This window comes from Tursiops truncatus, chromosome 7 (assembly GCF_011762595.2).
Source record: "Tursiops truncatus isolate mTurTru1 chromosome 7, mTurTru1.mat.Y, whole genome shotgun sequence".
NCBI classification, from domain to species: Eukaryota; Metazoa; Chordata; class Mammalia; order Artiodactyla; family Delphinidae; genus Tursiops; species Tursiops truncatus.
This window is the reverse complement of record NC_047040.1, coordinates 4,698,521-4,710,847: the sequence shown is the minus strand read 5'-3', so window position 1 is coordinate 4,710,847 and position 12,327 is coordinate 4,698,521. Positions and strand designations below refer to the sequence as shown.

Genomic DNA, 12,327 nt, shown 5'->3' with positions numbered 1-12,327 from the left:
GGACAGAGGTGTGGGCAGAGAGAAGCCGGGAGGTAGTACAGGCACCAGGGCTGGCAGAGTGGCACCAGGACCACCACGGACCCGAAGGGAAAGGAGGGCGGGGGTGGCCCAGGGCGCCCGCTCAGGGAGGGGGCCAGGGGTGCACATCCCCACTTCACACTCCTGTGCCTCCCCCTCGTTCAGCCCAGCTGGGAGCCAGAGGTAACCCAACAGGTGCCCTCCTCAGAAGGGAGCAGGGCATAGAAGGTGTGGGGAGAAGGTGGTGGCAGGCGCGGGTGTCAGCACAGGGTCAGGAGGAGACCCGGCCACGCTGCCCGACAGGTACGCCTGCTCAGCTGCTGGGCATATGCCGTCCGGCTGTTCCAGTGCCCTGTTGTACAGGGATCTGGCTGAGGAGAAGCGCACCCCGAAGACAGCTCCAGGGCGCCCTAAATGATGGATGACACGTGGAGAAAACCCGGAGGAGCGTGTGGTGTGTCCCTTAGCGCTGCCTCTCTGAGGCTTGGCTCCTCTGTACCTGAGAGATGCTACGCACCTGGCCCTGCTACCCAGGCTGCTGAGGACCGGTGCTGGAGCGGGCGCCAGCTCTGGCTGACGCTGCCATTCAGGAGGCACGAGTTTCCACGTTTTTAGGGCTCGGACAGGTCCTAAAATCAGAACATCAGAGTTGGGAGGGAGACGGGAAACTGGCTGAAGACCCTCTGCAGCTCAACCGAGGAGCCAGGGCGGGTGCCCTTCACGGGAGCGTCCGTCGATCTCAGTGTCCGCGGCAGGGAAGAGCTTTCGTTGTAGTTTTTGTTTCGTGTCCATGGTTATTTTCTGGTTTAAGTGTTTGGTTTTTAAATCAATCAGAGCTCTCCTGCGGGCCCACTCATATTTTTACGTGTGCACATGTCACCTGGGGCTCTTACTAAAAGGCAGGGGCGGGCTTCCCTGGTGGCGCAGTGGTTGAGAGTCCACCTGCCGATGCAGGGGACACGGGTTCGTGCCCCGGTTCAGGAAGATCCCACGTGCCGTGGAGCGGCTGGGCCCGTGAGCCATGGCCGCTGAGCGTGCGCGTCCGGAGCCTGTGCTCCGCAACGGGAGAGGCCACAACAGTGAGAGGCCTGCGTACCGCCAAAAAAAAAAAAAAAAAAAAAAGCAGGGGCGGGGGTGAGGCCAGGGAGCCTGCCTTTCGAAGACGCTCCCAGGCGGTGCAGCTGCTTCTGCTATGAGGCCCGCACTTGGGAAGATACATGGGCTCCCATTCTTCCTCTCTTAGGTGGTACTTCTGGCTTTTTTTCTGGAATCCGGTAAACCTGCCTAGGAATACTTACTTTTACGACATTCAAAATGTACCCAGTTCCCCCAACAGCGTAAAATCGGCATCATTTTTTAAGGTAGAAATACATTTTTCAAAGCAAAATCCTTCCTGTTCGTTAACCTCTCGTTTGTCCTATTTGCTCACGTTTGTGTTTCACTGATGATTTTGTCACTTCCGGACGCTGTGTGCGATTAGAGTGAGGACCGTGTTTGTGGTGGAGCCCTGGTTCCTACCTCTGGCTGCTCACCAGAATCACCGAAGTCCCTTTGAAAATGCATATCCCCTCAAGCTCTATCCCCTGACCTCCTGAATCGAAATTTGAATTTCTTGAAGCCTCTATTTTTAAAAAGCTCCACGGGTAATTCTGGTAATTGGTCTGTGTATTTAAAATCTTGTGCTATGAAAACCTTCTATGAAAACAATTTTGAACTTAATTGGTTCCAAACTAAAACAATGGGAGGAACGTTTAAGAAAAGAAACCTAATACCTTTGAAGATCTGCATACAGATCTAACAAACCAACTGACTGGCAGCAAGGTGTGATTGGCTGAGCTTTGGAGAAAGGCACTTAATTATGTTTTTGAGTCTAGAATTGGGGTGACCAGATAGATGATAATTCATTTTGATGTTGAGCAACTGATTCAAATCATTACGTGTACGACGGAACCATTTTCCACCGCAGTCTGTGTGCGTGCTGTGAAGTTGCTAAGGTTACTTTGCCTCTGCGCGGTCTTCTCAAGGTTAAGAGTAAACTTACCTGGTTTAAGAGTCTGCGTTTCCAGCGATGTCGCATATGGCAGCTTCCATTTGTGTTGATCATAAAGTATAGCTTCCCCGCGAAAGTACTCCTCTGGCATCAGACAGTTGACCCCCGACTGGTGATCATTTCATTTCCATTGACGTGTGGATGCAGCAGGGCTCCTTCAGTGCCCGGCTCGCTGGCCTGCCAGGAATATCGCTTTTCCCAAAAGTGGGTCTTTTGTCTTCACCGCTACTCCATCTAGAGGTGGCGGTGGTGGTGGTGTGCATCTCTGTCTTGGACCGTGGTGGGTGTAGCCATCATAAGCATCGGATTCCTTTGTCAGGCACCATAAGACCTGCTTCACCCTATTTTCCTCTGGAACATGGTTTCATGTGATGCTTCCACTTGCCCTGTATCGGGACGCCGGCTGCTCTCGGTGTCAGGTCCACGGTGTGCAGGCGTGTAAGCCCCTAGACTAACTCGTGCCGGTTCGGGTGTGCAGTGCGCGCTGGTGTTCACCTGACTTGTTTATTCCTAGGGAATGTCACTAGTGCGCCTGGGTCTCAGATGGCGAGCGGCGTCAGCCTGGGCTCCTTCAACAGCCGACCGGACGGCATGCAGCAACGGTCCTACTCTGTCTCCAGTGCCGACCAGTGGAGCGAGGCTACGGTCATTGCAAACTCAGCCATCAGCAGTGGTAAGAGAGGGCACAGCCCCACGGACCTGCGGCCACCTCGCGGTCCTCGGTTGTAAGCCAGGGGCTGGACGTGACGCCCCGAGCTCTCCGAGCTCCGCTCTGAGGGCGGCCACCCTGTCGACGATGCCTGGCCCGCCTTCCGCCCGTGGAGCACTTTATCCTCGATCGGCTGTCTCACCCACAGCATCTCGTGACCTTCTTTGGTGCAGGGAGCAGTAGGTGTTCGTTCCCACTTGACAGATTTGGAAACTGAGACTGCAGGCAGGGCTGAGACCCGACTGCAGGTGGTATGCCCCTGACCACACTTCCCTACATGAGGTGGCCTACACTTTCCATCATTAGTGTGCCTTTTATGTGGTTAGGCTTTGCGGTGTTTTTGCATCAAAGGAAAACACATAATTCATTCTCCTTATCCGTTTTCCAAGATTCCTGGTATATCATCTAAGTTTTGGAGAGTCTTCCCTCTTGCCTTTTTTTTTTTTTTAAAAGTGTGGGCAGCTTCTAGGGAAACAGATGTGCACGCTGGAAACTATCTTGACAAATGTGTGAGTGCGTGAACTATGCAGCGTTGAGGCTGCACTTTACCACAACATGCTTTGCCTGTGGCATTTTGTCTATGACCTGTTCACCGGTATTTAAAGGAATTCCCACTTGTAGTGTGTCATCTCTCAGACAGGGTTTTAGAGTAATAGTAGCATAATTTGTCCTAATTAAAAGATTCAGCATCAGGTCTTCCCTGTAGACCCAGAGCTGCTGCAGCAGGACGTGTGCTTTGGATAAACATCATCTTATTTCTAGTTACTCCATGCTCCTCCATCAGACACTGCCGAGCAGAGGCCTTAAAGAAAAGGCATCTCCAAACCAAGGAGGAGGAGTGAGGTCTCGAAAGGCAGCTCCAGCGGGTGCCACAGCGGCGCGGGCCTGGGGCGCACGGACGGCATTGCCCTGTGCCCAGCACGCTCCCGGCTCCTTCCTCAGACAAAACAGGATGCTTCGGTAGAGAACGAACGTCTGTCTCCAGCCTCTTCAGGGACTGGGCTTTCCACCTTTCGTCTGAAATCATGACAGCACCTTAAGACGCTCAATGAAGAGGCTAAAGTCATTATAAATGAACCGCGTACAGTTTATTCCCTTGTAACGCGACAGCTGTGCGTTCATAGTCGTCAGGTGCCCCGGCAGGCCTGGTGCGGGCCTCCTCAGCAGACACGTCCGTGCTCCAGGCAGAGGCCCCCGACCTGCCGAGCAGGTGGCCTTGACAGGCGGCCTTACCTCTGCAAGCCTCTGTGTTCTAATCTTAAATGGGTGTGTCCTTCTCTCCCTTGCGTGGTCAGTAGGTATGTAGGGCAGTGTCCATCTGTGGCTTCTGTCACTGAGCATCTGCTGTGGTTGCCATGGTTACTTTTTTTAGGGGGGCAAGCAGTTCACATGCTTAATTGCATTATCAAATACTTGGAAATGCAGCCGTTTTTCGACCAGCATTACCCTTACTGTCTGAGTGGGTTCGTTCCGGCACCCTCTGAGAAGGTGCGCTCCCACGTTTGAGGGGGGCAGGAGTCATCGGCTGGCTCCTCCTGGCCTGGTGCACACGCTGCTTTGCCCAGCAGCACCCTTTCTAAAGCTTTCCTCTTGTGAGTGAGAACTGCTGAGTCACCACCACACCTGATGAGGGCGGCGGTCTCTAGGTTCTGTTCCTTATGCGCCGTAGGAGTTATATTTGGGGAGGGGATAGAAGAACAAGTTCCTAAGCAAGATCCTCACCCCAAGTCTTTGCCTCCCCCCACACTCAGAATATTCCTCCAGAAAAAGCATTGGAAGCAGCCTATTAACCTAAAAGCCACACTTGACAGATATTCCATTCGCATAATTATCTCTTTGATAAAGACTCCCTAGCTAACTTCCCCTCTACCCGAGAGCTCTTTGCATCTGGTCATGTGTGTATGCCAGGGCACCTCCACACCGTCACATCAGGGACTCCGTGAGTGCCAGACCCTTGACTTGCTGAGAAGCCTCTTCCCACGGAAGGTGATCGTATTGGTCCGTACGGGCATATTTATAAAGTACCTGTGTGACTGAGGTTGCCTACGGGTGAACGCTGTTTTTAAATTTACAAATCGATTTCTCACATGCCGATGCACCGGGTATCCATTGTTCTGTCACATTGTGTGTTTGTGAAAGACTAGACTAGCTAGGCTTCCTGATGCCCCAGAGCTTGAACCGTGAACACAGGAGATGAGAAGCCAGTCTGTGCCCTGGTACGAGCCTACTGCGGGATGTGGATGGAGAAAGCCCGGGGTGAAATTGTGCAGGTAGTTTAAGGATGGAGAGAGTTAATCAAGGAAAACTTCCCAAAGAGACTGAAACTTGAGCAGCGTTTCAAGAACCAGATGGATTGTGTGTGTGCAAAACCACAGGAGGAAGTTGTTCTAAACATGGAGGCAGTTTGGACAGAGACTTGAAGAGGAGGAAAGGGCAACATGGAACAGTCGAGGGGCCACAAGGAAGTGCAAGGTATTAGTTGGGATACAGGAAAATGAGGACAGAGAGGAAGAAGAGAGATGAGTATTAACGGGTCAGAATCGCACATTAATTAGCATCTTATTTTAAGGCTTACAGCTGACATTTTAAATAGCAAAGATCCAGAGAGAAAACGGAATGTTGTACAGAAGTAAGATTCCTATAGTTTCTCAGGCATCTTCCTTGACGCCTGTATTTTTGGAGGATGGCTGGTATGTCATACCCAAGATATGATTGAAAAGAGAAACAGTAGCAATGATAACGAGAGCTAGTATTTATTGAGGGCATTTGATCCCCGTGGAGTGGATACTGCTCTTAGCTCCATTTTCCAGGTGGGGAGACTCTGGTACAGAAGGGTTCAATACTGCTTGTCCAGAGTCACGTCCTGGTAAGGCTGGGATGTGAACCCAGGTGGCCTGATTCTAGGCCTTAGAGTCTACGTCAGCACTTCTCAAGATATGTTTCCCAGACCTGTGGCGGCAGCATCCCCTGGGAACTGGTTAGAAATGCAGATTCGTAAGTCCCATCCCAGACCCACTGAATCTGAAACTCAGGGGTGGGGCCCAGCAACCTTTGTGGCAGCAAACCCTCCACGGAATGATGCTGCATGCTGAAGTTTGAGAACCATTGCTCGAAATCCTTGCTTCTGAGTGTGGTCCACAGACTGACTGGTATCTGACAGCCCCTGGGAGTTTCCTAGAAATGCAGAGTCCCAGGCTCCAGCAAGACTTCCTGGGTCAGAGTGCACGTCGTCAAGAATCCTGGGCCATTCGGGTCCGCCTGCGTGTGGAGTAGCCCTGTCTGCCTGCAGCCAGAGTAACGTCCTGGCTTCCCTCCCATTAGTACCATCCTCCCAGACGCCAAGCAGTTGTTAGTAAAATCAGGGCACAGGATCTGACAGCTGACTTCAAGAAAACACATTTATGAATGGATTTCAAGACCTCAACTTGGGCATCCACGTTCCCTGCCATGCTTGGAAAATAATCACAAAAGAAACAAACAATGATTAAGAGCTCTCTGTCATGCTTTTTCTCTTTACGTCGCAGTGAAATACAAACTCCACCCTCTTTTTTTTTTTTTTTAATCATTTTCTCTCCCTCACCCCAGTCTCTGGTTTGGATGTCAGGGTCATAAAAAAGCTTACACTGTGCTAGCAGCAGGGACAGGGAGAAGTAAGCAGCTTTTGAATCCAAATGACCATGTGTTGGTGAATATGCCTTCCCATTGTCCCACATTTTTATTGTACATGATAATACATGACGTTGGGGTTCCATTTTTCCCTGCCCCCTTGTCCACACTAAATTAAGACTTTGGCTCCAGAGAACTCTGTAAAGTCTTCCCCTTTAGACGCACAGGTACCCTGGGGGTTTCTGTCTTTTAAGCAGCTGTGAGCAACTCCTAATTAGATAGATGACTTTGTGGTGTGTGAAACTACAAAACAGGAGGTTCTGGTTAAATTAAGGGGGGAAGAAAGAAGAATCCATTCTGTGAAATGCAATGCCCCACTGCTTTATGACTATTACTGCTGTAAGGTTTTACATTTAAGTACCTGAGGTTTAAAATTAGATGTCTAATATAATTTGGCGTTGCTATCGTGAGACCCGCATCTGCCCTTAGAGGAAATGCAGACAGCTCAGCTCAGGGTTTCAGATCGCTGTCTGCCGGCTTGCAGCACAGAGGCTTGGGTCCCACTCCAGCTAAGCACCACAGGCTGCTCAGCGTAATTTTTTAAATGCAGAAACGTATTCATCTTGAGCTTCTGCGTTGAAAAAGGCTGTTCCCGTAGTACATGAAAAATTAATTTTTTTACATTTTTCCTCACTCTCCTAAGTGTTTGACAGAAGTAATTTTTGCAGCAAGAGAGAATAAAAACTGGTGGCTGTAAATTCCTGTCCTGGAACCTCTTGTGTAGATTCTTTATGGACCCAGAATTGATCTACATGTCAGACCCTGTTGTGGTTTCAGCTGTTTATCACGGTAATGGCAGGAGTGAGCCTGTGAACACCAACTTATAATCCTGGGTGAAAGAAATTGGTGTTTGCAGTCAATGAAGGGGCAGCTCAGCTTTATTGATAGATTCAGAACAATTATCTCTGCAACAACTATTGGCTGAGAATTCTCTGCAATTTCATTGGGAGCCTGTGATTTTTTGATTAAGCATTTCTCTATAGGTAATTTTCTCTAGAAGTGCTAGCCAAGAGTTAGCATGACTGTGGGTGGCAGGGGACCCCCGGGGGGGTCATTTGTAGTATACTTAGTTGTCATATCTTGCTCCGAGGCAAAATGCATTTTCGGGTGCATCCCACCTGTGCTGAGGGCCCGAGCCAATGCCGTGAACCCTGTGCATCCGTCTGCGAGGGGTCCTGCGTGTCTCGGCAAGCCTGGCAGCCTGCCACACCATCTCCTGTGACTGCCAGCTGTGGGCCGAGGGTCTCAGTGGTGGCCGTTGCCGTGGCAGCCAAACTCCCCACCCCTCTTGACTGTCAGGTTGTTCTGATGGCTCCACCCCATCTCTGATTGCTTCATTCCAAGAGTTAATCTTCTGCCACCCTGGCTGCCCATCACCGGCAGTACTGCACTGCTTCAGATGACTCTTGAACATTTCACTTCCACCTGCCTCCACCAGGCCACCGTCCAGCCTTGTCAGCCCCAAGTATAAAAACCATACCCATCTTTCACTCCTCCACATGGAAGGTGTGTGTGTGCCCATTTCCTTCTAACCATTTAACCACACATCTTCCCACCAGAATCTATGGTTATTAGACAGCCAATCTTGAATCTGAAGCGCTTGCATTTTTGCTAACTTTTAAATATTTTTTGTCATCATGGACATTTTTTACAAGGCTTGTTTTAATGGTAGAAGTTAGAAACACAGGTTTCAGCTCTTGTCGTTGTGTCCTGCACTTCCTTTGGTTTCTCCTTTCTCATAGAGCCAGCCCCAGGAGGGGCAGGCAGCCCTGCATTTGAGATTACAGAGAGCATGCCGTAACTTTGGGTTCTGGGAAGGTTTACTGTCAGTTCATTAATTTTAATTTTTACAGCTTGAGCACTTTTTTTTTTCTCTTCTTGGATTCTATGCTAACAATTTTATCATGTGACCAGCAGGTGGCGGTAGTGTGACACTACAGCTCACTTTTTTTTTTTTCCTTTTTAATTCAAGTATAGTTGATTTACAATATTGTGTTAGTTTCAGGTGTACAGCAGAGTGATTCAGTTATACATATATATCTATTCTTTTTTGGATTGTTTTCCATTATAGGTTATTACGAGATACTGAATGTAGTTTCCTGTGCTATACAGTAGGTCCTTGTTGGCTACCTATTTTATGTACAGTAGTATGTATCTATTAATCCCAAATTCCTAATTTATACCCCCTGTTTCCCCTTTGATAACCATAAGTTTGTTTCCTATGTCTGTGAGTCTGTCTGTTTTCTAAATAAATTCAGCCATAGCGTTTTTGTGGATTCCACCTGTAAGTTATATCATACGATATTTGTTTTTATCTGACTTACTTCACTTAGTGTGATATTTTCTAGGTCCATCCACGTTTTTGCAAATGGTATTATTTCATTCTTTTTGTAACTGAGTAATATTCCATTTATATATATACCACATCTTTATCCATTCATCTGTCAATGGACATTTAGGTTGCTTCCATGTCTTGGCTATTGTAAATAGTGCTGCTGTGAACATTGGGGGTGCATTTATCTTTTCAAATTAGAGTTTTCTCTGGATATATGCCCAGGAGTGGGATTGCAGGATCATACGGTAGCTGTATTTTTCGTTTTTTTAAGGAATCTCCATACTGTTCCCCATAGTGGCTGCACCAATTTACATTCCCACCATCAGTGGAGGAGGGTTCCCTTTTCTCCACACCCTCTCCAGCATTTATTGTTTGTAGATTTTTTGATGATGGGCATTCTGACTGGTGTGGGTTAATACCTCGTTGTAGTTTTGATTTGCATTTCTCTAATAATTAGCGATGTTGAGCATCTTTTCATGTGCCTGTTTGGCCATCTTACGTAGAGTCTGAATTTGTACAGCTGCGTCTCTGTGTCAGGAGCTTGACATCTAATGCCCATTTCCTGAGAATCATTATCCCTGTTTCCTAAGTGAGGTTCCAAAAGGTCGAGGATCTTAAGACCACACTCTTAATAGCCAGAATTCAAACCCAGGTCTTTCTGATTCCAAAGCTTATAGTTTTCCTCTCTGTTATTTTTTTTAAAGGAGAAATGAATTCTTAGTATTAAAACAACGTATCATAAAAATTGTTTATCTTTTCATAGAGCTTGCTTTTTAAGGGAAGGTAGACATTTTCCCTTCTCTCACTTCTGCTGCACTTTGCCTTTCTCATCTGTTTCTCCCAAATCTTGGCTGGCATTCAGAAACCATTCCCTGGGGGTTGTCATCAACCTTCAGCTAAGCTCAGTATTAAAGGACCTGTGGGCTCTCATCTCAAAGCTGGGCACGCCCGGTCTCGGCCGCTGCGGTCTGTTCCCCCCACCAGGCTCCTCGGCCTAATTAAAGGGATGACCCCAGTTCCCTTCTGCAGGCAGAACCTGCTTCCCTTTCTCTGCATGGGACCGAGGAGAAAGCAGAAGCTTCCTAGGGTATCTGGCCGCAGGGGGTAAAAGGTGTATTTTTTTCCTCCCAATCAGAACGTTGTTACTTTGTACTTTGCCTCCTCAGTTCCTTCCTAACAGCTATTTCTAGCAGCAGGTGCTGACTAGGGGAAACGCTGCCCCCATATCAGACCGGGAGCAGGAGATTGCATACCTGCAGGCCAGCAATTCTCTTGCTGCCTGGCAAATGTCTAGAAATCATTTTAAACAGATGTTAGAGCAGGATACCGTTGCCAGTTGCTACGGTACCTGGACCATATCTTTTGGTCTCTCTGGCCCTCGGTATCTTCATCTAGACCAGTGGTTCTCACCCAGGGGTGATTTTGTGTGTCCCTCCCCTGGGGACATGTGGCAGTGTCTGGAGATAGTTTAGGTTGTCACAGTTGAGGGGGTTGGAGGGGTTTCCTACTGGAATCGAGGGGGTGAAGCCAGAGAAGCTTGTGAACGCCCTGCAGTGCACAGGGCAGCTCCGCACGACAGAGGACCATCTGGTCCAAAGTCAGTAGCGCCGAGGTCCAGAAACCCTGGTCTGAACAATGAAGACTTGTGTTTTATGGACCCTAGCAGCCACCGTCACTGTGCTCCACCGTGAATTAAATGATAATCCTTCCCAAAGAAAAGGGAGGCTGTTTCCTTTCTTGAGAGAATGACTACAGCCGACCCAAGCAGTGCCTTGCCCGCAGCGAGACTTTCAACTCAGCTTCCCAGAACGTCCCCCAAGGCAGAAGGCGGGGGTTGTACCAGCCCCGTGGCAGTTCTGCTGCTACTACCAGTGATGATGTCACAGGACATCCATCCAGCACTCCCTGCCTGTCAGGCATGAGGACCCGGAAGAGGCGGGCTAGTGCCATCCCCATTTGAGATGAGGAAACAGAGGTAGCAGCAGGCCGGTGGCCAAGGCTGGATTCCATCTCAGGCTGTGTCTCAGCCTCCACTGTGCTGTACTTTGAACCACCACGCTCAGCTGCCCCAAGAACTCTGCCTGAGGGAGACCCGGGGTGGCCTTGACCGTCGGCCCGTGCTGAGGACGCGCGGACGACACATTGGCGGGCGTCATCTCAGCAGCCTCCCTATTCAGAGACCACAGAATGGGTCGGGGCTAACAAAGTGAAACTAAGATAAACATCCTGCATTCAGATTCAGCCAGCCAACCGTGCGCACGTAGAATGGGGAACCCTGCCTCGACGAGGCTGACCTGGGTGTAGCTCATCTGCCGAAATGCCGTCGAGACTTCCTCTGCCCTAAGAGAAGGAGGCGTCTCTCTTGTGGGACCACATTTCCAGAAGGACACTGGCAAATGGGGATTGTTCACAGCAGTGGATGGGGATGTAGAGAAGGCTCTGGAACCCACGTCAGAGATAGGGATGGAGGAATTGGGAGGTGGGAGGGGCCTCTGGGGCAGGGGCGTCCCTGATCCTGCTCTGGAGGGTGCTTTTCAAAAGTACTAGCTCCTGGGGCCAAGGGCTGGAGATGGGCTTCTTTGGCCCTGGGGTGGAGCCTGCGCACCAGATGTTCCCAGGGGGCTTGTAAGGTGCAGCTGGGATTGAGATCCACTCTTCTGGAGCTGGGGTCGGGGTTGAACACTGCGTGCGAATGGCGGTCAAGGTAACAGATAGGAGCCTTACCCTGTGTACGTCCAGGGAATTGAACTCGGGACAGTGGGTCAAAGTTACAGGAAAGAATTGTGACTTTTTTTTGCGGTATGCGGGCCTCTCACTGTTGTGGCCTCTCCCATTGCGGAGCACAGGCTCCGGACGCACAGGCTCCGTAGTTGTGGCTCACGGGCCCAGCCGCTCCGCGGCATGTGGGATCTTCCCGGACCAGGGCACGAACCCGTGTCCCCTGCATCGGCAGGCAGACTCTCAACCACTGCGCCACCAGGGAAGCCCGACAATTTTTTTTTTAACCTTTATTGAAGTGTAGTTGCTGTGCAATGTTGTGTTACTTTCTGCTGTGCAGCAAAGTGAATCAGTTATACATATACATATACACACTCTTTTTTAGATTGTTTTCCCATGTAGGTCATTACAGAGTATTGGGTAGTATACACACTACTAGATATAAAATGGATAACTAATAAGGACCTACCGTATAGCACAGGAATTGGGACAATTTTGACACAAAGTAGCGTAAAGTAATATGATAGAGCATAATTTTTCAAAATGACTCTTTCAAAAATTTTCCTCTTGAATCTTTCACTTTCTCCCTCACCTGATGACCCTCTTGAAGTCTCACCAGTGAAATAGGGGAAGGCGCATACTCATCTTCCCAACCCCACGCCCCAGCTGCACCTGGAGCTGCAGCCTCTGTGCTGCTTCCTGCTGGCCAGGGGCTTGGGGGGCATGGTCCCTGCCCTTGTGAAGTGTTGCTCCTTCCACCTCTGGACCCATCACCTCTCACTTCCAAAGAACTCTGCCTCTGCAGTTACCCTGTCTGCTTCCTGTACCGTC

At 49.6% G+C, this 12,327-nt stretch overlaps 1 protein-coding gene across 11 annotated transcripts in view; it reads left to right on the top strand.

The window, feature by feature from the left end:
* The window catches only part of AGAP1 (ArfGAP with GTPase domain, ankyrin repeat and PH domain 1), a 555,489-nt gene that overhangs the window by 398,773 nt on the left and 144,389 nt on the right, over nt 1-12,327 (top strand). For 7 of the 11 annotated variants that reach the window (XM_033859482.2, XM_033859481.2, XM_073807080.1 and 4 more), the window contains one exon: nt 2,583-2,741. The exons of the other annotated variants lie outside the window; for them this stretch is intronic. In XM_033859482.2, coding sequence (XP_033715373.1) covers nt 2,583-2,741 — 159 coding nt within the window. The remainder of the gene's footprint in view (nt 1-2,582; nt 2,742-12,327) is intronic. 11 annotated transcript variants of the gene reach the window in all.